This window comes from Pleuronectes platessa, chromosome 1 (genome assembly GCF_947347685.1).
Source record: "Pleuronectes platessa chromosome 1, fPlePla1.1, whole genome shotgun sequence".
Classification (NCBI taxonomy): domain Eukaryota; kingdom Metazoa; phylum Chordata; class Actinopteri; order Pleuronectiformes; family Pleuronectidae; genus Pleuronectes; species Pleuronectes platessa.
This window is the reverse complement of record NC_070626.1, coordinates 32,022,308-32,048,677: the sequence shown is the minus strand read 5'-3', so window position 1 is coordinate 32,048,677 and position 26,370 is coordinate 32,022,308. Positions and strand designations below refer to the sequence as shown.

The 26,370-nt window shown below is 46.2% G+C and overlaps 3 protein-coding genes across 3 annotated transcripts in view; 2 read left to right on the top strand and 1 right to left on the bottom strand.

The window, feature by feature from the left end:
- The window catches only part of hsd11b2 (hydroxysteroid (11-beta) dehydrogenase 2), a 15,967-nt gene extending 3,503 nt beyond the window's left edge, over positions 1-12,464 (top strand). Inside the window, exons 2-5 of the mRNA XM_053428331.1 lie at positions 4,806-5,018; positions 7,985-8,170; positions 8,411-8,548; positions 10,347-12,464. Coding sequence (XP_053284306.1) covers positions 4,806-5,018; positions 7,985-8,170; positions 8,411-8,548; positions 10,347-10,756 — 947 coding nt within the window. The 3' untranslated portion in view covers positions 10,757-12,464. The remainder of the gene's footprint in view (positions 1-4,805; positions 5,019-7,984; positions 8,171-8,410; positions 8,549-10,346) is intronic.
- A 2,831-nt stretch (positions 12,465-15,295) lies between these two features.
- Positions 15,296-18,549, bottom strand: LOC128445538 (calcium and integrin-binding family member 2). Its single transcript, XM_053428296.1, has 6 exons — positions 18,496-18,549; positions 17,529-17,563; positions 17,148-17,259; positions 16,211-16,358; positions 15,772-15,967; positions 15,296-15,317 (listed from the first exon to the last, which is right to left on the bottom strand). Exons 1-6 carry the CDS (start codon positions 18,544-18,546, stop codon positions 15,296-15,298), a joined length of 564 nt encoding a protein of 187 aa, XP_053284271.1. The 5' UTR covers positions 18,547-18,549.
- A 1,622-nt stretch (positions 18,550-20,171) lies between these two features.
- Positions 20,172-25,619, top strand: LOC128445456 (isocitrate dehydrogenase [NAD] subunit alpha, mitochondrial). The gene is made up of 11 exons (XM_053428138.1): positions 20,172-20,251; positions 21,179-21,244; positions 21,448-21,531; positions 21,606-21,720; positions 21,805-21,992; positions 22,910-23,043; positions 23,769-23,871; positions 24,346-24,410; positions 24,498-24,582; positions 24,711-24,863; positions 25,012-25,619. The coding sequence occupies exons 1-11, from the start codon at positions 20,225-20,227 to the stop codon at positions 25,093-25,095; spliced, it is 1,104 nt and encodes a 367-aa protein (XP_053284113.1). The 5' UTR covers positions 20,172-20,224; the 3' UTR covers positions 25,096-25,619.
- Positions 25,620-26,370: the final 751 nt, after the last annotated feature.

Below are 26,370 nucleotides of genomic sequence, written 5' to 3'. Positions count from 1 at the left end.
TCAATATAAGATGTAGAGTCAGATTCTGGCTGCAGAACACGTCTCTGTTCAACTCTTGAATCTGAAACAAGACAAACACATGAAACAAAACATTTGTGCAGCAGCTGAACTCAGCTCAGTTATAAATACAGACACGTAAAAGAACCAGAGGAAGAACTTCAACTCCTCGTCCGACTCGTCTGGATTTCTGCTCATAAACGTCTCAACTCAGATCTTCATAAACTGCAGAGTGAGCAGTGCGCGTGCCAGAGAGCAGCAGGAGGTCATCTGATGCCGTGGCAACATGATTCATAATCCCACACATAACGTGTCCGAATGTCCCCTGCGTCCACGGAGCACTTAGAAAGCTGCACGTCGTCTTCTCAAGCAAACAGAGGAGAGACGGAGGAGTGACGACAGCTGCTTCACAATCCAGGTTTCACTTCCCCTCAGCTCACATTTCAATCTGGACGTAAAACAACATCTCAGCGGAGATTGAAACCCGGTCCAGGCCTGAGCTCCCGATCACCAGCTCGCTGTTAAGTGGCTCTGCAGAAAGCTGCTGCAGGTCAGCGTGGGGTCACTGGAAATAAGAGCACAGGGAGGAAAGAAAGACCAGTAAACCTCTTAGAAGGTAACTGGTTCTACAAAGAGCCACATTCTTCACAGGATGAGGATTGAAGTCTCAGGGTCTGCGTCCGTCAGGAGATTCACATGGTTACAGGCAGCAGGGGGCGGCGGCTTCCCTTCATGTGGTTACATGTGGTCACACGTGGTCACTTGGTTTCCTGGACATCCATCAGTGGAAGATGACGGACAGTTTCCAGGGCGAAACCTCAGGAGACACTGATGTCGGGTCCAAAGGTTTCAGTTACACAGCTGCAGGATAACTGCTCCAAAAGAAACAAGAGAAGAAGAAACAGGTCGAGCCACGTCTGTTTGTATCTGACTCCTCTTTTCATTCCTCCTCTTCTTTCTTGCTATCTCTTCTTTCCATCTCTTTTTCCTCTCGTTCGTTAAGACTGGATTCTTATTTTCACATTTCTCTCTCTCTCTCTCTCTCTCTCTCTCTCTCTCTCTCTCTCTCTCTCGCTCATCAGATTCAGTTTCATGTATACACAGAACCAATCAGTGCTGATGAGTTCGCGCTCTGATGGTTTTCCAACATGTCGTCAGATCATCTTCAGCGTCGGACTCCTCGTTGTTCTGAGGTCGTCCTTGTTCTGTCACATGACCTCTGCTCACAGTTGGACTCGTTTCTGCTGAGTTTCCAAGTGGTGAAGCAACGATCCATGTTCCAGTTGTCCTCAGAGAAAATCACTTCTCATCTATGCAACAGAACAAGCAGCAGCAGAGATCTGGAAAATGTTGCTCAAGGATCCAAACGACGAAGGATCCACCAAACTTGCTCCTCTCATCAAGGCTCCAGATCCGACTGTCTGTCCGTCTGTCCCTGCAGGTAGTGGCTCCATGTCATGGTCTACAGACTGGGACCAAACATAGTCCAGTAACAGGACACCAGAGAACTGCAGACTGACTAGAACCTCCACAGAGAACCCATGAATGTCTTCTCTTCAAGGAGCGTCACTTAGGCCCATAGAACCAGCGAGCATCACAGGCACTTCAACAAAGACACTTCAGGAACAATGACAGGTTCTCCATGAAGAACTGATCTATGCTAGAACCGCATCAAGAACCTATGTAGGAGCCCCCTCAAACACAGATGGAACAGCTTTAAGGAACCTGTAGAACTCAAAAGACCTGACGACTGAAGCTTATCATCAGGATCCATCACTACAACAAGACACATTCTTACAGGAGCCTTAGAATCTCTACAATGATCTCAAGATCCTGATTTAACCTTTCTAGAAGCTTCTCAAGGACCCACTGGAACCAGTGGAACTCTTCAGAACCCCTGCAGAGTGTTGAACCCTTGAGACCCCCACATGTCTCTCTGTCCTCGTTACATTCCTGGGTGTTCTGCAGGTTGAGGTCACACAGCAGTGGTTAAGATGAAACCTGGTTCTGTGATGAGTTCCAGGTGAGAAGAAAACCCGTCCTGACCTCTGGACCACAGCAGCTGACAGGCTCCTGTCCTCCCTCCTCTCTGAGGGTCTTAATCAAACGATGTCCCACATGTTCGTCCTCTTGCACAAACCACAACTCAGACCTTTGTCTTTTTAACCCTTCACCACAGCTGCTGATCAAAGGCAACAGTCAGTTCTGTAGAAGCTCTTTGTTAAATAGTTCCTTCAACATAATGATTCACAGTCTGGATCCTGTGGACTTCTCATCTCAGTTTTTCTATAGAAATAATTTAAACTTAACATATTTTACTTTATTTTTTATTAGGGACTGTTACTGTCAGAGACTCATTGGGTCGTCTGTCATCTTCTGAGTTTTCAGTTTGTGTGTGTAACACTTAGAGAAGAATCCTGACACTGATCCTTTCAGCAGGTGCGTCTCTCAAGCTAAGTCAACTTTACACACATGGGAATGATAATTGAAGCAATCTGGGACTTTTATTGTTAACAGATTTAAAGGTCTCCGTCATTATTTGTCCTCCTGAAATATTTTGAAATGTAATTTTTTTATTCACTGACTCGTCCACAGCTCAGTTCTCAGGTTGTCAGATTTCACGGTGACGCTCTGGAACTCCTTCCTGTCTCCACCTGTGAATGCTCTGATCAGTGTGACAGTGGAGGCGATGTGGACAGATGTTGAAGCCTCCACCCAGAGACAGATGTGTGTTTCTGATCTTGTGCCTCTGTGCTCTGCTGTCTCTGCACACACTCCTGTTCATTTCTTCATCTGAGGGGCCCCCCGGGGGCCTCGGGCCCCTTTCATAGCAGCACTCCTCCTTGGAGATGGATCTGTCTCCTGCATCGATAAAGTGGCCACGTAAAGCCGACCTCAAACTGTCACAGCTCAAAGAGACGACTCCTCAGATTTAACGACCTAATAACTCCGTAGACATCCCGTCTGCAAGAGTCGTCCCATGAGACGACCAACAGGGCAGGAGGTGTTAGCACCTGTCCGTCAAATAGTTAACTCCTGTTGACCTCAGTGCAGAAAGAGAGGCATGCTGTGAGAGGTCAACATCATGATGAATGTTGGACAGTGTGTGGTCCCCCCCCTCCCACCCAAACACCCTGAAGACCTGCAGAAGAAGAACAAGAATAAGAGGAAGAGGAAGAGGAAGAGGAAGAGGAAGAGGAAGAGGAAGAATCATTGACTTTTTTAACGATGACAAAAGTAGGATGATGTAACATGCCACAGAATAAATCCGGATGGACGACGTGACAGTTCCAAAAAGTGAGGCCATATCATCTTGACCTCCCCCTGGTGGCTGGCTGCAGGAGGAGTCTAGAACCCTCCTCCAGTTATTTAATGTAAAAACGGATTGAGATGTCATGATTGACAGATGAGCCTAACTCCCCTGATTGGCTGAGCACATACATTGGCGGGAAAGACTCTGACTGCACATGACATTATAAACACAAGATGGCGGCCTTTGTATCGGAAATATTTTGGGTTCATTTTTGGAAAGTGGAGACGTGTCTTTATTTAGAGTCGTAGGCTGTTTGATGGTTTATATAAACAGTCAATTCACAGTCAGTGGTCGTCTTTATATACCGGAGACAAAAGAGGATGAAGTCGATGTTTCACTATGATTGTTTGTTTATATAACACACACACACACACACACACACACAGTTATCAGCTGAATGATCACACACTGTCAGGCCTCAGTGAGATTCTTTAGTAACAGAGCGGAGCTGTGGTATTTATTCCTGGAGCCAGCGTTCACTCTATCTTTCTTCTCGGGACATGACTCTGGAAACCCTCCAAGGACACGGCGTGAGGCAGCGAGCCAACGCCTCCTCGCTCTCGCCAGCAGAGCTCTTTCAGGCGCCCGCTGCACAAAACAACAAACGGAGCAGCTAGTACCGCGGGGGATCGGGTGGTAGGTGCTGGGACTTCTGGGAAGCTGGGGGAGCTGTGGGTACATGACAGATCCCCACGGCGGCAGGTTCTCAGGTTATCTGAGACCTTCTGGGAAAACATGTGAACTGCTTCTCTGCACGTTGATTCTCTCAGACAATCCATCTCAGAGTTTATATTGTTGTGTCATCAACCCGAGACCTGCTACCCTTAAACTGGTTTCAGATCTGATCTGCACTCAGGACCTGTCGGGTCTGCAACAATCTGCTCAGGTAGAAGAGACAGCTCCACAGAGAATGAGTCAGAGGTGATCTGTGTGTGAAACATGTTCAGACATCGACAGCAGCACAGACACATCCTGAACCTCCATCAAACATCAGACTCATGATGAAAGTCAGCAGAGACGTTCCCCTCACACCTGCATGTCTCCGTGTGGACGAGGACTCGAGCAGTTTTTCAGAAGATTAAGATTAAGATGCATTTATTTATCCCAAACACATTCACAGACATGCACAGGCACACTCATGCAGGTAGGGACATTTATTCTCTGCTTTTAACCCATCTGGTGCAGGACATGTTGGGGGAGTAAGGTGCCTTGCTCAGGGGCACTAGACAGGGTAGGGAGAATCCTCTTGGATTTTTGGACAGATCAATCCAGGTTCCAGAACCAGAGACCTTTCTGCCCACAGTCCAAGTTTCTGCCACTAGTCCACCGCCTTTATACAGAGAAATGATGACCAAAGCTATAAATAATTATTATTACTGTGATCCGGTGACCGGTGTGATCTGTAGAGTTACATCCAGAGTCCTAGTCCACCTCTCCTGTGCAGGTGCATGACAGAGGAGGTTGCGGTCCTGACTCGGTCTCTGTGTCTCTGCAGGATGCGACTCTGGGTTCGGGCATGCGACTGCGAAGCGCCTAGATTCTCTGGGCTTTGAAGTGTTTGCCACAGTGTTGGATCTGTCAGGAGAAGGCGCCAGAGAGCTGCAGAGGACCTGCTCGCCCCACCTCACCCTCCTCCAGGTGGACATCACCCAGTCACAGCAGGTGGACCAGGCCCTGCTGGACACCAGGGCCAAACTGGGCCCCAGAGGTAAAAACTAAAAAGACACGTAAGCTAGGCTAAATGTAGCCCCCGTTTAAAGCTATGCTAACACTATCCCCCTGCTTCCAGTCTCTGTTTTAAGATTGGCTAACATTTGGCTTCTTCGTCCAGTCTTTGTGCTAAGCTAGGCTAACAATTTTCACCTGCTTCCAGGGTTTTTGCTAATCTAGGCTAACTGTTTCTCCCTACTGCATGGCTTTGTGCTAAGCTAAGCTAACTGTTTCTCCCTACTGCATGGCTTTGTGCTAAGCTAAGCTAACTGTTTCTCCCTGCTTCAAGGCTTTTTGCTAAGCTAAGCTAACTGTTTCCCTCTGCTTCCAGGCTTTGTGCTAAGCTAGGCTAACTGTTTCCCCCTGCTTCCAGTCTTTGTGCTAAGCTAGGCTAACATTGTGGTTTACCTCTTCCCATGTTGCATCTGGACTTTTCTCTGGCCTGATCATGTGATGAGATGTTGGACCTTTCAGGCAAAGTCATGGTCATCCTCAGTTTTATTGTAAACACACATATTCTGTTGAGCACCACATTTCACTTCTCCTGTGTGTGTTTGTGTGTGTACATGTGTGTGTTTGTTCTCTGAGCTGTGCAGGAATGTGTGTGTTGGATTGTGTCCTGCAGTTTTCTAAGAACTCACTGAAGTGCAGCAGCAGAGCTGATGAAGAAACTAGTGTAAACAGCTTGAAGTGATTAAGAGAGAAAGAGAGTGGAGGTGAATCGAGAGAGAGAGAGAGAGAGAGAGAGGAGGTGAAGTGAGAGAGAGAGAGGACGTGAAGTGAGAGAGAGAGAGAGAGAGAGAGAGAGAGAGAGAGAGAGAGAGAGAGAGGAGGAGTCTCATGTTACACAAACAGAAATCACTTTCCCAGACCAAGTCATTTAAGGATACGGTGTGTGTGTGTGTGTGTGTGTGTGTGTGTTTGTGTGTATGTGTGTGTTTGTGTGCGCGCGCGTGTGCGTGTATTTGATAATGTGAAGATAAAATACACACACACAGACACACATTTAAGAACTGTAGTAAAATGAATTAGCTCATATCATGGACATAGTGGATCCTTAAATCATCTGGATTCAAACACGCGCTGCTCTGCTGCAACTAGCGCCACCTGCTGCTGTGGAGGAGAGCCTGGAAATCTGGGCTGAATGTTGTAAAACAGTGGTCTTCAACAGGGGGTCCGCAACCCCTAGGGGGTCTGCGGGGGTACTGCAGGGGGGTCGCGAAATTTTTGGTTGATAAGACAATTTTATTTTTTTCAAAAAAAATGTTTCCACAAAATTCACCTCTTCAGAACCAGAATTGTATATATTGTCTTTAGATACACATTGACATGAATTCAACATATTGTAGCGAACGGATAAATTGAGGCAGAAGACGTTATCTTTCAGTCAGCAATGCACACATTCAGCTACACACAGGAGCTCTCTCAAGCTGGGCACCGGTTCAGAGCACCTTTCATGCAAATACGACAGCACAGGCACTAGCCAATCAGATCGCGTTTATGCTCACGTCTAAAGAGTGCGAAGCTCAAAAATAAAAGATGGCGGACCAAACTCTGTAGATGGTCGTATTGGTACCTAAAAGTTGTTTGTTTGACTTTTTTTTGCTTTGATTTTAAAAAATTACTGAGAAATAGACGCTGTACAATGTAAAAAAAACATTACTGTAACTGAAAAATAAGTCTGAGAGGATTTGCGAGGTGTCTGAGCCACTTTTCTAATGTTAGCATGCTACTACCCACAAGGGTAGTATTGAATAGACAAAAACAGGGTAGCTATGTTTATACATGGCACTAGGCCCAGAACAATATTAACACTATTTTATGCAATTAATATAGTAGGGGGTCCTTGCTCCATCTCGCCATCAGTTTGGGGAACATTGGCCTGAAAAACGTTGAAGACCCCTGTTGTAAAACATATGGTGTGTGTTTGTTGTTGATGATTTGTGTGTTTGTTGATGGGGGAGTTCCAGAGCAGAGTGGCTGAAGGCTCTAGATCCCATGGTGGTGTGTTATGTGTGTCTTTGTTGGTGTAATGTGGGTCATTTGTAAAACATGTTGTTGTTGTTAAATTCTTGGCAGGAAATTCACACCATAAAAAACTAAACTCACACAGAGACTCGTAAAAGATGAAGAGATTGTAGGTGAGACGCTGACAGATAACCTCAGTGTGTGTGTGTGTGTGTTGTCCTAAAGTTACTGTGTTCATGCTCCATACATCTATATGTGTAATAATGTAGCTGTTGCGTCAGTGAAACCTGATAGACGATGACAACTTTGTGTCTCTGATCTTCTCTCTGTGATGTTGGGATGATGCCGATGCTCTGGGCCGTTTCAACATGAACCATAAACGAGCGCATTCAGAGGCTGGTTTGAATCCTGCCTCAGTGCCTTTAGTGCTTTTAGACGTCATCCGCTCGTCCACCGTGTCTGGGCGTGTTTAATCGTGTCTGATTGTGTCTGATCTTCGCGTTGCTTTCAATCGGGTTCAATCTCTTGACCCTTGACCTCCTGATGCCTGTAACTGGGATCACAGCGCCACCTGCTGTTGTGGCCTGGAGGGAGAATTACTCTGGGTAATTGTGACGTTGTGTGACACAACGGTGGAACAATCAGGACAAGTCATGTGAGATTTTTGTTGGTTTTTCTTGGAGACATTTTTATACTTAAAAACATTAATCCCACAAGTACATCAAAATAATTTTACGTACTTGTGGGATTAATGTTTTTGCAGTATACTACGACTAACTGTTTCTGAAGTATTATTTATTAGAAATATATAGTGCATTAGTTTGTCTGTGTGTTTGCAGGTGAATTATTAAAACATGTTTGGTTTGTTTGTTGAATTTAGCTCCATGAAAAATCTTCTGATATGACATCATGTGAATCATTCGATTTTCAGAGTTCCGCGACAGATGTATGATCTTTGTGTGTGTGTGTGTGTGTGTGTGTGTGTGTGTTATGCAGGTCTGTGGGCGCTGGTGAACAACGCTGGAGTGTGTGTGAACTATGGAGATGCCGAGCTGTCGTTGATGTCAAACTTCCGTGGCTGCATGGAGGTCAACTTCTTCGGCACGCTGAGCGTCACCAAGAGCTTCCTGCCGCTGCTGCGACAGGCCAAAGGTCGCGTCATCACCATCTCCAGCCCCGCCGGTGAGGGTCGCACACAGACACAGACACACACCCACACACACACACTCACACATGCTGGGATAGATCCTGATTGAATGTTCCAGGTTTTGTCCTCACATGTGGTCAAGAGGAAAACAACTCAGACATGAAAACAGACACACAACAACACACATGTTGAAGAGTCATTGTGTCATCACGATGTCATCCTGATGTCATCATCCCGGCTGGGCCTCTGTGTGATGTTGTGATCATGTGTTTCAGGCGATCAGCCGTTTCCGTGTCTGGCAGCGTACGGAGCGTCGAAGGCAGCTCTCAACCTCCTCATCGCCACTCTGCGCCACGAGCTGGAGCCCTGGGGGGTGCAGGTGTCCACCATCCTGCCGTCCTCGTACAAGACAGGTAACACACACACACAGACACACACAGACACACACAGACACACACAGACGAACCATTTGCCCCTCAAGACAGGTGAGACTCATCTGCAGGAGTTGAGGTGAAACCTGGACTCTGACTCCAAGGAGCAGACCACTGACATTAGCCGTGTCTAATATGCTGAGCAATGATTGGCTCGTTCCCAGTTGTGTCACCAGTGAAACCCAGTCTCATTGGTGCAGGTGTTCAGTGCACAGAGCTGCTGCTCCACATGTTAGTTGGATTCATCTGAAACCCTGAGAGCATCACCAACATGAGCACGAAGGAGTCGACTCTTTGTTAGCAGGTTGAGTTTTGTGGTGAAACATAGAAACCGATCAGATGTGTTGAACCTGATCAGGCTGCTCCTCCTCATCCTCCTCCTGGTGTGTTGTGGTTTGATCTCATGTTGAACATGACGACGGCCTCCTGCTGAGGAAGATATTCTCCCCATGAGGGATGAGCATCTGTTTTCACACACAAGTACAAATTGCTGACGTGTGGTTTTGAATCAGCAGCAGATGGATGAACGTGAGCAGAGCCAGAAGAAGAGTTTCCCTCTGCTCTGGTTTCATTGTTTGAAAAGAGAATTCTCTCTGTGCTGCAGTTGTGTTCAGGACACGTCTGTTCATCAGAGCGTTTCCAGAGTTGCTGTTTGACGGCTTTATAACCTCGAGGTAAAGAACAGATATCAACACCACAACCAGAGCCAGCTGTCAAAGTTCGAACATCTAAATACTTAATTAAAAGTCAGTACAGTCAGAGGTTTACTTAACTTTGAATCATCTACAAATACAGATGTTTCCTGTAGACCGGCTCAAACACAGCTGCTCCACCAAACATTAGTTTTGCAGCGTTAGATAAAACTTTACACTTGGATTTAAAAAAGACTCTTTGAGATGAAAGTAGGATTTCTGTTGGTCGGTCGGAGGAACCACAACAGAAGAAGAGTTTGAAACGTTTCATCACATCCAGAGACGCTTCCTGTCAGCACACGCTCTCACAGCTCTGACGTGGTCGTCGATCAGAGGAACCTTTGTTTAGAAAAATGAGAAACAGTTTCTTACCGTTTATCCAAACCAAACCAATTAAAATCTATTGAAGGTGTTGACAGGGCTTCTTATTATCATCCTTCTACTGATGATCACAGTCGAAGCTTTGGAGACACTCCAATAATAACATGTGTTTATCTGTGACAACGCTCTGAAAGACCCTGGGAGAATCTGGGGCTTGTTTATTTATCATCTCAGGAAACAGGATGGATCTCAGGTGTTAGACGAGTGAGGAGCAAGATAAATATCAACTCTGTGAAGATGTGTTGACACCAAGCTGAACAGTCTGTGCTCTTATAGATCGGCTGAAAAAACAGACTGACACAGGTTTTATTGTAAATATGATTCAAAGTCCCTCTTTGAATCATATTTAATGCTCCACAGTCACAACGTTTCTCTGGGAACATCTGTCAACGACTTATATCTGAAGATCAGACATAAAAAGCTGAACCTCATTCTTTGGTTCAGCCTTTACTGTATTTGTTCTCCACACGACCGGAAAACTACATTACCCACAATCCCCCTCACCAACATCTTGAAGTCATCAACATGTCGTACATTTTAAAATAAGCTTCAGAAAATCACCAAAATAAAATGAAATGAATTTCTGCTCGTTTCATCGGCTGCTGTTCAATGAATATTAGTAATCAGTTCATGGAGGTAACCAGTAGGTGGCACCAGTTCCCCAGTTCTCCTTCCACTTGACTCTTGAACCTCTGTTGTCTCCGCAGGCCAGTCCACCAACCAGGCCTACTGGGAGAAGCAGCACCGACGGCTGCTCCAGGGTCTGTCTCCAGCGCTGCTCGAGGAGTACGGCGAGGACTACGTGACGGAGACCAAGGAGTTGTTCCAGAGCTACGCCAGCCACGCCAACCCCGACCTGACCCCCGTGGTCGACGCCATCGTGCAGGCGCTGCTGTCGCCACAGCCCCGGGTGCGGTACTTCGCGGGCCCCGGCGTGGGGCTCATGTACTTCATCCACAGCTACTGCCCCTCCAGCATCAGCAACCGCTTCCTCCAGAAACTGTTTGTGAAGAAGAAGCTGATGCCGCGCGCCCTGAGGAAGCAGTCGAGCTTCGACCTGGACCTCAGCCTCCACAACAACAACAACAACAACAACGAGGAGGAGAAACTCAAGTAGCTGTGGTAGAAACCACTAGAGGACCACTTCCCACAGCTGTGACATGTACATCTGTGTGTTGTTCCATTGTGATGCACCAACATTGTTTATTTTAGTCTCTGTAATGTCTGGCCCTGTGGCGCCCCCGTGTGGACGCTGCTGACACTGGCGAGTGGGCAGGGTCAGTGTGGGTCGATTGATGTGGTTTGTTTTTCACTTTCAGCTTCACGTTGAGCTTGTTACGTCACTTCTCACTGAACGTGTTCATCGCTGTGACGTCAGGACGCAGTGACACTGTCAGGTTACAGTCACGCACCAGTCGACCCCGACACACTGCCCGACTCCGCCCAGCTGGTCTTTAACACAGTTCAAATCCACGTTATCTGGAGCTAGCATGCTAACCAGCCATCTCCTCTCGTAATACCACTTTGTGCCTCAAGAGGCGACAGTGAGTCCCTTTAGCAACTAATCGGCCTACGGGACCAAAGACTTAGATTTAGATTAAGGATCTGAGTGACCCCCCCGACTCACTGCCCCCTGTTGGTTCTGAGAATGAACTCCACAGATCGACCCTTAAACTGTGACGATACTTTCACCACATCACAACAACACAACAACACAAACGTGTGCGTTGTCTTGAGGGGCCCACGAGGAGCATGGATGTGCGTTTAGCGTTATCCGTGTAGGACCGAACCTCGACTCTACACCCACGAGTGAAACTCAGGATTAAGTCCAGATTAAAGTCGACGTCAAGGCTCATTGTTATTATTTATGATTGTTTATCGATTATTCAGAGAAACAGTGGATCATCGTTAGTTTGACTGATGATGAAACTTCTGTGCCGATCTTGGTCATCGATGGGAGGGGTGGTGCACGAAGCGTACTAACTCCTCCCGGGTGGCGAGAGACTGTGAAACAAGCGCGCTCAGTGAAACGAGCTGCTGCAGTGACCTGTCCATCAGCCAGCGCATGTCCTGCATCACAGGAAGTGCAGAGTCGATCCTTTCAAAACAAAAGTACACGGTAGCTTTCACATGTTTTATACTTACACAACCAATTATACTCACGCTAATCTTTTTACTCGTCTGTGAATAAAAAACAATCAACCAGTGATCACATGATCTGCTTCATCCAATCAGGTCGGAATTATTTTCCTATTGTACCGTCTAAATATTTCCATGAACTGTTGTGGTTTAAAATAAAAGACAGTTTCTACTGTGTGCTCATTAAATCTGATCACGATGTTATCGACGAGCAGTTTGAAAACATTGTGTGTAAATATTTTTAACTTCGAGTTTTTTATTGTTTTATCTCAAGTGTCACATGTAAAAACAACATCAAGTCAAATTTTTGCACCATCACAAATAATAATAATCATAATAATTTCTTCTATAGTTTCTCTGTGAAATCCAGTTTCTCCTTCGGATTCAGGAAGTTTCATGTCTGTGATTAAAAGTCTGATTTGTTTGTTCATCTGTGACGAATTCAACAAAATCCAAACTTCAACACATTTCAGACGTGTGCGTTGTGTTGTGATGTTTCTGGAACCTTTGTTGTGTGTTCGGGGAGCGTGTTGTGTTTGGCATCGTCTCACTTTTGGTTTTCAGCTGAAATATTTATGTCGTCTTTTCACTCAAACTGTGAATTTTGTATGAAAACGTAAAAAACAACAAAAAAAATATGTAAGATGTTTTTTCTTTGATAGAAATAAACTCAACTTTTTACACTTTTTGGCGTCTCTGTGGTCGTTGGTGCTGGTGGAGGCCCTGGACCCCTAGGGGCCCCCAGGGGCCCTCAGGGGCCTTCAGGGGCCTTCAGGGGCCTTCAGGCTGATTTAATGTTCTCTCTTAATTATTATGATGATGTGTGTTCAAGTGTTGAACCCACTGCAACACAATGGAAGTGAAACACACACACTTACACACACACAAATACACACACAGACACACATCTTCACTTTTTAACAAATGACAAGAGTGAAAATTAGTTTTTGTTGTGTGTTCTGTTTTCAATCTTGTTTGGTTGTTCTTTTGTGTTGTGTATTGTTGTGTGTTTTGTTGTGTAATATTGTGTGTTTTGTATTGTAAGTTGTGTTGTGTGTTGTTGTGTGTTTTGTATTGTATGTTGTGTCATTGTAAGTTGTGTTTTGTGTTTTGTATTGTATGTTGTGTCATTGTAAATTGTGTTGTGTGTTTTGTATTGTATGTTGTGTCATTGTGTGTTCACAGGAGCAGCTGTTCTTGTGTCTTCTTCTTCTGTGGTTTACTCGCTGACTGAACTGCTGCCAGGGGCCTGAGGGTCGCTCGTCATCATCCACCACAGAAGAAGAGACCACGCGACCTTTGACCCTGAGCTTCTCTCCATGTCTTCCCCAGTGAAACATCTGGAGACAACCAATCACACGCTGAGCTTTGGGTTGTGTGATTGTTACAGAGCTTCAGGGTTCAGCTCCGGTCACAACACACGTGATCACAAGAACACATCTGGTCTGTGGTGGATCTGGTCTGTGGTGGATCTGGATTGTGGTGGATCTGGTCTGTGGTGGATCTGGTCTGTGGTGGATCTGGATTGTGGTGGATCTGGATTGTGGTGGATCTGGTCTGTGATGGATCTGGATTGTGGTGGAACTGGTCTGTGATGGAACTGGTCTGTGATGGATCTGGATTGGTGTTTTTATACATCATTGTTTCCCACAATGCATCGGGAAAAGTCAACTTCAATCGATTGTCACTAACGAGTGACTTTATACCTTATTTATATTTCCCACTGGCTGACGTTGTTGTTCATCATAATCTCATTATATAGTTCTTTATATATAAGTCATTATAAAGTGAAGTAGGGAACAGGGAGGAGGATTTCAGACACTGACTCGTGACCTTTGACCTCCCTGCTCCTGAAGCTCTTATCACGGTGAAGCAGCTGTTTGTTCCACCGACACGTCGTCTGCTGCTGTGTCATGTGATCAATGACATCACGTTTCAAATATCAAACTTTCCATGTTTTGATTCTGATGATCTTTTTCTGATGCGTCCTTCAGGGTCAATCTTTTTTTTTGTATTCATTTCCTTCCTCAGCTTCTCTGGTTCAGTCTTTATCTTTCTCATCCTCTACATGACTCAGCAGGTTTTTCTTTTCAAACTATTCAACTATTTCAGCTCAGTCTTCAAATTTAAATTTTTTTCAAATTCATGAAAACATTCACTCGGTTCCACTTTGATTCAGCAGCTCGGCAGGAAAATTATTTTTTCTACTTCAAATTCATTGAGTTATAAGTTTATTCAAAACGACCTGTTACTTGTTTCTCTTTAATGAATCTTAATAGTTTTATTCTTCACATTTAGTTATTTTTTTTTTCAGTCCCGTCTCTGACCACCAGAGGGAAGTGTAACACAACAAACCAGAGGCCCAGGAGGTTTGTGCTGTTTCACCACAAAAGCAGGAAAGCTATCACACACACGCACACACACGCACGCACGCACACACACACACACACACACACACACACACACACACACACACACACGGGCTGCAGGTGGGGTCCTGTGATTGGAGCATTTCAAGTGATTGCTGCCTGATGATTGGACGGACTCCATATTGAATCGTCAGCTGTGTTGAGGTTTTAAATGTCATCAGATACGACCCCGAGCGTTTCTCTGTCTTTATATAAACAGTGAAGTGGCTCTAATCACATTCAGGTGAAACTGAAGCTGAGAACTCGTGGACGTGTGAGGAGACAGGGGAGATCGATCCGTCTGTTTGGAGCCGGAGCAGCAGAGCATCATAATATAATAATGAAGCAGGCCCAGCTTCCACTCTCACAGCTCGGGTTCTGCTCTGGAGCTAGAGGAGCGACTGCAGCTCTGTGGATCCAGCTCCTCACACCTGGTTTGTAAAGTAAGAGTCCAGGACTCGTCTCAGTTTCATCAGGAGAATCTATTTCCTACAAGAGAAGATCAGAGTCGTCGTGAAGCCACAGAAAAATCTTTTATTTGAGCGGAGCCAGAAAAGGTGTTGATGAGTGACGGCTGTTGGATCAGGTGTGTTACAGGTGAGACGACAGAGCCCTTCCAGCTGATCCAGGTTTCTATGATTGTCATTGTGCATCACGACACCACACGTAGAAAGTTGCTGCAGCTACAAGCGATTTACAACATGCACGTCATGAGGAAAGATTGCATAGCTCTTCACTGTTTGCCCTTTAGAGGTGTGCTTTTCAAAAAGTCTCTGTCAAAGCACTGGAGTCAGAGAAGCCCTGTTGTGTGTCCACATGTCCCCAGGAGACGTCCGACCTCGGAGACGCTCTCCTGGATCACGTCTGCTTGTCCTCACTCAGAAGTTAACCAAGAGAAAAGTTTCATGCACAAACTGTTTATCTGGATTCACCAGAGACCAGACCTGAGTCCGGCCTCATGTCCTGCTGAAGGACGTCTGGAGGACATCTGGAGGACGTCTGGAGGACGTCTGGAGGACATCTGGAGGACGTCTGGAGGACGTCTCTCCACAGGTGATAGAGAGGACAGGCACTGAGGGGGGGGGGTGAGGCATCTCTCCTCTGTAGCATCATATTCGTATGTGAAAGTTGCTGCAAAGAGAAGATGACACGTGATGTTAGATCCAGAGCACACACACACACACACACCAAGGAGACTGTGACCTGCAGCGCACACGTTATCTCACATGGTTGCCATGGCAACAAGAGCCTCGTCTCCAGCTAATCTGAGGTTGAGTGTGATGGACGTCTTTACGACTGAACACCCCCCCCCCCCCACACCCCCCCCCCCCCCCCCCACCCCTCAGTTCTTTCTGCTTGGTTTGGGCGGAGGAATGAAAGTGTGATGAATCGTCTGCAGTAAAACGAGTTTGATCGAGCTGCTCTGTTGGTTCAGTGGTGAGGACTCAGCTGACCCCCCCCCCCCCCCCCCCACACACACACTCACACACACTCACACACAGACACACTCACACACACACACTGTTACTGATGGAAACTGCAGCTTTATAATAACGATCTCGTCAGATGAGAAGCAGCCTCGTACCTGAGGAAGTCCGGAGCCTTGGAGATCATGTTCTCGAAGTCGGCGAAGGAGAGTTTCCTGTCTCCGTCCAGGTCGGCCTCCTCGATGGCTTTGTCACACACCAGCGCCACCTCCTCCGGCGTCAGCTCTCCCTTGGTCAGCTTGTTCAGAGTCTTCTCCAGGTCCTCCTTGCAGATGAAGTTGTCCCTGTTATAGTCTGGAGCAGAGGCAGAACATGAGGACGAGGGACCTTCCGCGGGGACGTGAGACGCTGGGACAGACAACACGTCAGGGCCGGGTCTAGACAGGCATGTATGAGGGGGCAGCCACAAATCTTGAGGGGGCATTGTGCCTAACCCTAACCCTATTTAGTTTGAGGGGGCACAACATTTATTTGAGGGGGCCAGGCCCCCTCTTGCCCCTGCCTAGACCCGGCCCTGCAACACGTGCAGATCGTTACCGTAGATCTTGAAGGCGTAAATGTTCTTGAGTTCTCTGGGCGACGTTTCACACAGAGCAGAGAACATGTCCACAAAGTCATTGAAGCTCAGGTTCCCCTGTCCGTCCTCGGAGAACGTCGCCACGATTCTGTCTCTGAACGGATTCTCCTGTCAGAGAAAACACACACACACACACACACACACACACACACACACACACACACACACAACAACAATTAATAAATCTGTTTAAAGTTGTACGAATCTGGCAAACAATAAAATAAACTTCCTATTTAACCTAAATTAGCCTCATTTCTAAACACGGGTCCTGAGTGAAGTCGTACATTTGAACGTTGACACAAATGTTCCAGGTTCACATGTATAAACAAAAGTACCGATGATCATCATGTGTTTGTGTTACACCTGAACGAGTCTGACCCGGTCGATCTCCTGCTGCTTCCTCATATGTAAAAGACAGAAACCCCAGAAAATGTCCAGAGTCAAGTGTTTGATCTTTAAACAACGTTGATGCGTTGAGTCTGAAACTGTTGTGCGACCTCTGACGTCTTGTTGTGTGTAGATGATAATTCACACGTCTGTGTCGAAGCTACGTCCTCGTTACGCACGAAGAAAACAAAGACGTCGTCCTTGTTTGTTCCTTCAACTCAATTAAAGAATGTCGCTGTGATGTGACGCTACCAAGCCGACCAATCACAGTTCCAGTGGTCGGCGACGCCTCCACGTGCATTTCCAGTTTGGGGGCGGGGCATGTCGGGGTACAGCGTAGGACTCTGGGTAGGACACACGACGTAGCCTCGACACAGACGCGTGAGTTGGTTTTAAACAGTCGTCATGTGATCGGTCCGAACGTGTTTGAATTAAAAACATGTTGAGACACAGTGAACAGAACGCGTCTCTCAGACTCGCCAGCAGGGGGCGCTGTGGGCGGAGCTCTACCTTCAGCTCAGGCATCGTGACGATGAGCGTCAGAGGAACTCGGATGTCGGGGCTGTTGGTGTAATCCAGAGGAACCAAGTGTGGAGCCAGTTCACGATATCTGCCATGTAACCTGCAGAGGACGGAGAGATCATGTGACACAACATACAACCGTTACACGAGTCAGACCGTCACAATAAAAGCATCTGAACTGACTGTTATCAGCTCCTGTTCTGTCACAATAAAAGCATCTGAACTGACTTTGATCAGCTCCTTTCTGTCACAATAAAAGCATCTGAACTGACTGTGATCAGCTGCTGTTCCGTCCACCTCCCTCCAGGAAGTCGTCTCTGTGCTGATGGTGTTTATGAGATTTGCGAGATGAACATGTTGATAACTTACCGCAGGATTTCTTTCCGGGTGAAGAAGGTGCAGTCCTATAAACAAACATGTAAACAAACATGTAAACAAACATGTCAACAAACATGTAAACAGACAGATGGAGGTGATGGAGCCACAGTGAGTCACAGAGCAGCTGATCCTCTGGGAGGATCTTCTTTCACATCATCAGTCAACATCAGGATGTCGAGAGACTGGAGCTCAGCCAATCAGACAGCGTCTCTGCTAAAATGTTCTCTTCTCTTGTGTTCTCCTCTGATCTGTGCTAATCTGCTCTGATCTCCTCTGTTCTGTCCTAATCTATCAGGTTCTAATCTAAACTGTTCTGTTCTAAACTGTTCTGTTGGAATAGGTCCTGTTCTAATCTGGTCTCCTCTAGTCGGTTAGGTTCTAATGTAATTTGTTCTGTTGTCCTCTGTCCTATTCTAATCTGATTTGCTCTAATCTAATCTGTTGTAATCTGTTTGGATCTCTAATCTATATCCTCTGATCAATCGTAGATTGATATTTAGATGTTTCTCTGATTACATGGATTTGATTGTGTTTTTGGGACTGACCCATGTTCAACTTGTAATTCTATGTTATCTATGTATCTTTATAAAAACTGTTTAATCTGTATAAACACGGTGTAATCTGTGATTATATATAATTTATATAATTTTATGTAATATATGTTAACACATTTGAATCTGTCTAAACATGTAAGACACGTAAGACAGAACATGTAAAGTGTGTAAACTCTGTGTAAAGGTAATTTATGTAATATATATAAACACTAATCTATGTAAACCAGGTGTAGTCTGAGCAAACAAGGTGTAATCTAGGTAATATATGTAAACACTGTGTTATCTGTGTAACCAAAGTGTAATCTAAGTAGTATATGTAAACACTGTGTAACTGAGTGTAGTCTGTGTATTGTGTGTGAACACAGTGTGATATCTGTGAACTGGGTCTAATCTGAAGCAGTCACCTGATAAGCCTCCAGCTGCTCGTCGGTGAAGGTTGTCTGTTTGTTTCCCATCGTGCTGGACTAATTGTCCCATCACACCGCCGCATCACACCGCTGCATCTCACTGGTCCCCCGCTGATCTCAGACCATCCATCAGCTGGTCCTCACACATCCGCTCCTGGTCTGGATCTAATCCTCCTGGTCTGGATCTAATCCTCCTGGTCTGGATCTGATCCTCCTGGTCTGGATCTAATCCTCCTGGTCTGGATCTTATTCTCCTGGTCTGGTTCTAATCATCCTGTACTAGGTTTAATCCTCCTGGTCTGGGGTTAATCCTCCTGTTCCAGGTGTTATCCTGGTCCTGGTCCGGATTTGATCCTGGTGCTGGTCCAGATGTGATCCTGATCCTGCTCCGGGTATGATCCTGATCCTGGTCCGGGTATGATCCGGGTCCTGGTCCGGGTATGATCCGGGTCCTGGTCCGGGTATGGTCCTGGTCCTGGTCGTCTCGGACTCTGAGCTGCAGAGGAAGAGATGCAGGGAGCAGCCTGATGCGTTCAGGTGCTCATCGTAAAACATAACTTTCTTTTCAAATATCTGCTTCAAACGGGAAAATGTGGAACTCCCACTGAAGTTACCAGTGTGCGTCACAGTTACTTCATCATTCATACAAGGAAATTATATATCAAACAGAATTTATCAATAGAGAGGGTCAAAAATCATGTTTATGACGAAATATTCCTGAGTGCTCTTGAAGGCAGCACAGAGGATGTACCCGTCATTTAATGGCTTTGATTTAAATTTATTTATTTCATCTTCGTACAGTTAAAGTCTTCAATTGGCTGTAATTAAATGATTCATATTTTTTATTTTATGTCGTTTTATTTATTCATTTATCTTGTCAGCCAAAAGTTAAAACCTTCAACGTTCACATGAGCATCAAACAGACTTAATAACACAATCATATTAAACAGGCTATTTATGTTATATACATATAGTATATAGAACTTCACAGCTTCAAAACATTTCAAATAATTACACTATCCTACAAAAATATTACACTAAAAAGATAGAAGGTAATGACGTCAGCCTGCAGGTGAAGACGTCATCCACTTCCGCTGTGCACCAAAGATCGTCTATTGTATCACAGGTGAATCACAGCAACGTTCTGCAAATCAAATCAGTGATTTTTAAATTAATTTAGGGTTAAATTTCACATAAGAATGTAATATTTAGGATGAATAATATTAAATAAAGTTGACAGTGTATGAACCTCAAAATGACACACACAAAAATCTGAGCTCTGTCAATAATGATTTGTTTTTAATCCATTTAACCAGCGATGGAAAATAACCAGTTCTTCCTCACCTCTATTTTTTTATGTATGATCCCATCCTGCTGCATACAGATATACACATAGATACACAAGTATTTATATTTTCATATTCTAGAATAAAAATGTTCCTCCACTACATTAATCTTTAAGCTTTAATTACGGGTTACTTCACAAATTCACATTTTCACAAACTAAACAAAATATGAATTGTCTACAACAAAATAAACAATACATTTTTTGTGTTTATTTCTCAGTTTCTATTTTAAAGTGTGAGAATGATTTCCACTTGCAGAGATCCTCTGGTTTCGTCTGATCGGATCCCGTCTGATCGGATCTCTTACTGGTTGTGCTGGGAGGAGACTGTTGGAGTGGCAGCTCTGTGTGTGTCGCAGGATCTTTGTCCCAGTGAGCAGAATGGCTGGCAACGCGTGGAGGTCAATGGTGAGAAACTGAGTGAAATGAGCGAGTGAACGTGGTGAACGACAGTGGAACGCGTGTGAACTGGCGCGTGAGTGGGATCTGCAGACTGGTTTCCACTGGGAACACTGGTTTTTATCTCAAACTCCTGTATTCACAGCTGTTAGCATTTAGCCGCCAGCAGCTTAGCAACTAGCAGCTTAGCCGTGTGTCCTTCAGTCGGTGCGGGTCGAGCCTCCGCGGGACTCTCCTCCTTCTCCCCGGGACGCCCTCCACTTTGTCCGCATGTCGGTGCTCGGTCGTCACGGAGCCTCGCGCTGTCACCGGGGAGCCTGTCTCCAGTGAACCGGGAGACTCCCCGGTGACAGCGGGGAGCTTCCCGGTGCCGCTCGGGCTGCGGGGGCGGACTGAGACACCGGAACCAAACCGCGTTTAGAAAACTATGAATTCAAGTCTCTTCTGTAGTTTAGACTCGATCCACAGCTCCGAGAAACCACGTCAGAGCTCCACAGCTGAGCTCGGGTCCACGTGCACGGTTCGGCGCGAGTAGGATGTCTGTCACAGACTTGATTTATATAGTGAACTGCTCATTGATGGAAACAGAGTGGGTCACGTTCACGTTCCATAGAGATCCAAACACACAGAACCACGAGGAGATGTTCACAGAACGAGTCTCACACTTTTAGTTTGTTTTCATTATTCAATGAGATTCAGAACCTGAGAAGTTTCAAATGAACGAGGTGTGAAAACCATGGACTGTTTTCAACAAGGTTAAAGTGACACGAGCTGTGTTCGAGTCCGAAGCTTCAGTCACGTGCTCACGAGCCAGGACACTTCAATTTAACCTCTGTTAATTATTTAGTTATAGTGTGTGAGAGAGAGAGAGAGAGAGGAAGTTTGTGAGCTTATTGGGCCTGGTGTGTTGAAGTGACCTTCTGTTGTGCCCTCTAGCTGTCCCAGGTGGTGGGGGGTGTGGTGAGGAGACCCGCTCTGTCCTCAGCTTCCTTTTCCAGAGGGGTGAGTATTTCAGGGTCAGGCCCTACAGACACACACACACACACGCTGAGTGAAGTCCCTGTGAAACCCGACTACACTGAACTTCTCATCTGTGTGTTTCTGTGTGTTTTGCAATGTGTCTGAGCAGCTGACCAAAGATCTGTCTCTGTCTCTGTCCGTCCCTCTGTCCGTCCCTCTGTCTCTCTCTCTCTCTCCCTGCTCAGATGCAGACGGTCACTATGATTCCCGGCGACGGGATTGGACCAGAGATCTCTGCGTCTGTGATGAAGATCTTTGAAGCAGCTAAAGTGAGTGAGCCGGAGACGTTTCTCTTCTTTTGTCCCGACGTGCGACAATCAGCTGATGTGTGTTTTTTGTTCAGGCGCCGATCAGTTGGGAGGAGCGCAACGTGACGGCCATTAAGGGACCTGGTGGGAGGTGGATGATTCCTGCTGATGCTAAAGACTCGATGGACAAGAGCAAGATCGGACTGAAGGGTCAGTGGACGCCGCCTGTTCGACCTTCAGGACGTTTGTTTTTTTTAGTTGAATCCTCATCAGTTGAAACGTTTTGTCCTGCAGGACCCCTGAAGACGCCCATCGCTGCAGGTCACCCCTCCATGAACCTGCTGCTCAGGAAGACCTTTGACCTCTACGCCAACGTGCGCCCCTGCGTCTCCATCGAGGGCTACAAGACCCCGTACACTGACGTCAACCTGGTCACCATCAGAGAGAACACTGAGGGCGAGTACAGCGGCATCGAACACCAGGTGAGTGGACCACACGTCACATGACAAGAGGTCAGAGTGAAACAGATGTTAAAGGGTCAGTTCACCCGAAAGTAAACATCATGTTATTATTTACAGTTCAAACTGTTCAAGAGGAAACTGTCAATAAAGGTTCTCAGAAAACCGTGTGAATACTGGGGAGACGATCAGGATCACATCACACGGTGCTCTGCTCCTGTTCGTCCTCGGGGTAAGAAGGAGGAGGAAGCAGCTCAGTTATATACGCTTCCTGAACCTCACCTGTTGACCCCGCCCACTCCTGATGTGCCTCAGTTCTCACTGTCAGCTCACATCTGGATCTAATCCACTTCAGAGACCAGTTAGTCGAGCTTAACATAAAGACTGGAAGCAGGGGGAAACTCTTAGCCTAGCTTAGCACAAAGGCTGGAAACGGGTAGGAACAGTTAGCTTAGCGTAAGCGAGCTAACTGGGTGCAGATCAGCTGACAGTGGACTCGTTCCTCACGTTGATCCGTGATGAACTCGTTTTCCTTCTGTTTGGTTTCTGTGGTTTTCCTCTTCCTCTCTTCACTCATCACTTCTGTCACATCATCCACCTTCATCCAAATGTTCTGTTTGCTCTGTGGACACTTTCCTCTGAAGTGTGATGTCCTATTCAAATCCACAGTGTTCATCTGTGTAACTTTATTTAAATCTACAGTCAAATGTATTTAACCATTTAAAACATAAAGACAAACTTATTATTCAGCTGTGAATCCAAAGGTTCAAGCTGCTTGAATCATTTACTGGACATTAATACGAGGACATTAGTTTCAGTCCAATCAGCTGTTAGTTCTGAAGACCTGTGGTTCAGTGAAGTGTCCCCACACAGTGAGCATCACGTCCACACCGCTCTGGGGACGTGTGGATCTGAGCCTGTCTGTCTCTTTGCTGTTGCAGATCGTGGACGGCGTGGTCCAGAGCATCAAGCTGATCACAGAGGACGCCAGCAGACGCATCGCTGAGTACGCCTTCGAGTACGCCCGCAACAACCAGAGGAGCAGCGTGACGGCCGTCCACAAGGCCAACATCATGTGAGTCCCTCTGAGTCCAGCAGCCAATCACAGGCCCTCCAGCAGAGTGAGATGATGATGGAAATGACATCTGGTGTATTCGTTATATTCTAGGGGTCAAAGGACACGGGGAAGGGGACAGTAGACACAGGACAGGACAGAGAACAGGACAAAGACAGTCAATAATGATCCTAACTGCTGAGAACTAGGACTCGGGACAGTTTGTGTCAATGAAGCTGCTCTCAGACCAGCTCTGGACTCCGCAGATCCAAACCAAGTGATCTCTGTGTAAACACCCGGATCCACAGGTCACGCCTGAAAACGTCTTCAGAGACAAACAGCAGCTGATCGTCTCTGACCTTTTAAATCCAACATGTCTCGGTGATCAGATTCAGACGTTCAAAAGAACAGAGAGGACGTCATGTGCCTGTGCTGCGTTCACTGTCCTCACTGTCCTCACTGTCCTCACTGTCCTCACTGTCCTCAGTGTCCTCACTGCGTTCACTGTCCTCCCTGAGGCAGGTTCAGTGCACGGGAGTCTCATCGTGACTGTGTCAGTAACAGTCTGTCTCTCTCTCTCTCTCTCTCTCTGTATGTCTGTCCGTCTCTTTCTCTCTCTGTCTCTCTGTCTCTCTGTCTCTCTGTCTCTCTCTCTCTCTCTCTCTGTCTCTGTCTCTGTCTCTCTCTCTGTCTCTCTCTCTCTCTCTCTCTCTCTCTGTCTCTCTCTCTGTCTCTCTCTCTCTCAGGCGGATGTCAGATGGTCTGTTCCTCAGGAAGTGTCGTGAGGTTGCAGAGACCTTCAAAGACATCAAGTTCACTGAGATGTACCTGGACACAGTTTGTCTCAATGTAAGTTCTCATGCTTGACGTGGACGTCTCTGCACCGGTGAGACAGAGACAGAACAAAACCGATTCACGTTTTCCTCCACGTTCATTGTTTTAGTGATGGAACTGAACTGAAGTTTACTTTAGTGTTTTTTGATTGAGAGTTTATGAGAAATGTGTTCAAACACGGGCGACAGAGACGAGCAGAAACACACAAACACACACACACACACACACACGAGTAGTTCTTCCCACAGATTATCACACAACACAGTATTTTTAGAACTTCCTTGTTGCAGAAGAAGCGACGCCCTGTTAATCCAGGAACATGAATATGAATTCAGCAGTTTTTATAAAGATCAGCTCAAAGTGAGAGTGACTAGAAAACAGAAGAGGAGCAGAGTCTGTTGTTGACCAGCAGAGTAAACGTATGGAAATGGATCAGTGTCCATTGTCTCTGAGTCGATGTCCTGACGTCCTGGTCTCTGTGTCTTTCAGATGGTTCAGGACCCGACCCAGTTTGACGTCCTGGTGATGCCCAACCTGTACGGAGACATTCTGAGGTGAGTGTCTACTGGTTGCATGAGACTGAGACGTGTGGGAGGACGTGAGCGCAGGACGTTAACGTGGAGGACGTGTCTGTGTTTCAGTGACCTGTGTGCCGGTCTGATCGGAGGACTCGGGGTCACGCCCAGCGGGAACATCGGCGCCAACGGAGTCGCCATATTTGAATCGGTGCGTTTCTCTTTGATAAAGTTTAAAGGAACAAACTCATGAGACTGAAGACGATTGATGATGTCACGGCTCCAACCCACAGAGCTGAGCCTCTATCTGTGTCTGATTGGTTTGTGTTGGTCCTTCAGGTCCACGGCACCGCCCCGGACATCGCCGGGCTGGACATGGCGAACCCCACCGCCCTGCTGCTCAGCGCCGTCATGATGCTGCGTCACATGGGCCTCCACTCCTACGGCAACAAGATCCAGACGGCCTGCTTCGACACCATCAGAGACAAGAAGGTGAGCGGCAGAGGAGTTGTTAACATGTAGATCACATGACACATGTTTCTACTGTGTGAGGATCATCAGGCCTGTCACTCATCCTGTAGTCGATGATGATGATGATGATGATGATGATGACCTGACTGATGAAGGCTCTGTTTCTCAGGTTCTCACTGGAGACCTCGGAGGAAACTCAAAGTGTTCTGAGTTCACGGCGGAGATCTGCCGACGCGTTCAGGATCTGGACTGAGCTGCTGTCGGAGCCCGAGTCTCCGCCCACCAGAACCAGCTCCATCACAGGCCCCGCCCCTTGTCCCCCCCCTGCTCCCCCTGCTGGCTGGTTGTGTCTCTGCAGCGGGCGATTGGCGGTTTCACCTGTTTACCTGTTTGTACCTGTGATGATAATGTGGAGGGGGCGGGGCTTCTGCAGGAAGCTGTGTGAGTCACATGATGAAACATTCTCCGAAACACGCACAAGTTTGACTTGACCAACTCTGAAATAACTCATTTCAGTAATAATCACGATTATAATATTGATATCTTTAGTCTGCCTCTGTCGTCCTGATACTCCGGATATTTACTATTTTTTTTAACTCTGCTGCAGTTTGACTTATTATTTATTGTTTCTACTTCCTGTTACCATGGAGCTGCTCTGTTCAGGTTCACTCAGAAATATGAACTTTATATATGAAAGATGTTTCATATCAGCAAACATGAAGTGTCGCTGCTTTAACGTGTTCACTCTCAAATAAAAAGGGCTTTTCAAACACTGGAGCTGAGGAAGGTGATGTGTGTCATCTTGTTGGGGGGGGGGGGGGGGGTTATGAATGTACATTATAATTAGGGCCCGAGTGCAAAGGCCCTACTGCTGTTCGTTTGAAACTTCTGTCACATGATCAGAGTCCAGACCTGAGCAGATCAGTCTGTAGGGATTCAGCTGCAGATCAGTATCTGATGTGACCTTTGACCTTTAACCTTTATTCAGCTCGTCAGCAGGTTCTTTGATTCTGTTTGGATTCATTTGAGTTTCATGTGATTTATCAACGTTTCAAAGACATTTCCATTAGATTCGAGTTTATAACACGCACACACACACGCGCACACCGAGAATCAACTTCACAGCACCACGCCCCCTGCACGCGCCAAGCTGCGCGATGACAGACCGGAAACGCTTGACTCACATACGAAATAAAAGCCCGTGATTCCGTCACACTGGATTTTCTCATCAGTGGCTGAATACAGGAAGTTACTGACACAAAATATCATCCACATCATAATAAAATTCATCTGATACAACATAATTCCGTGTTTTATGATAAAGTTAATGTTAAACATTAATATTTTTTTAAATAACTTGGGAATTATGAATGAATCAAACGCATGATTTCAATGATATAATTACAAATTGGAGCAGTTGATCGTCACATACACTAAATGTTATGTTAATATGAAATGATGATTGAAGATTAAATCAGTTAATATAACATACAGAGTACAGCGCTTTATTTTGAAAGTCGTGCTCCGG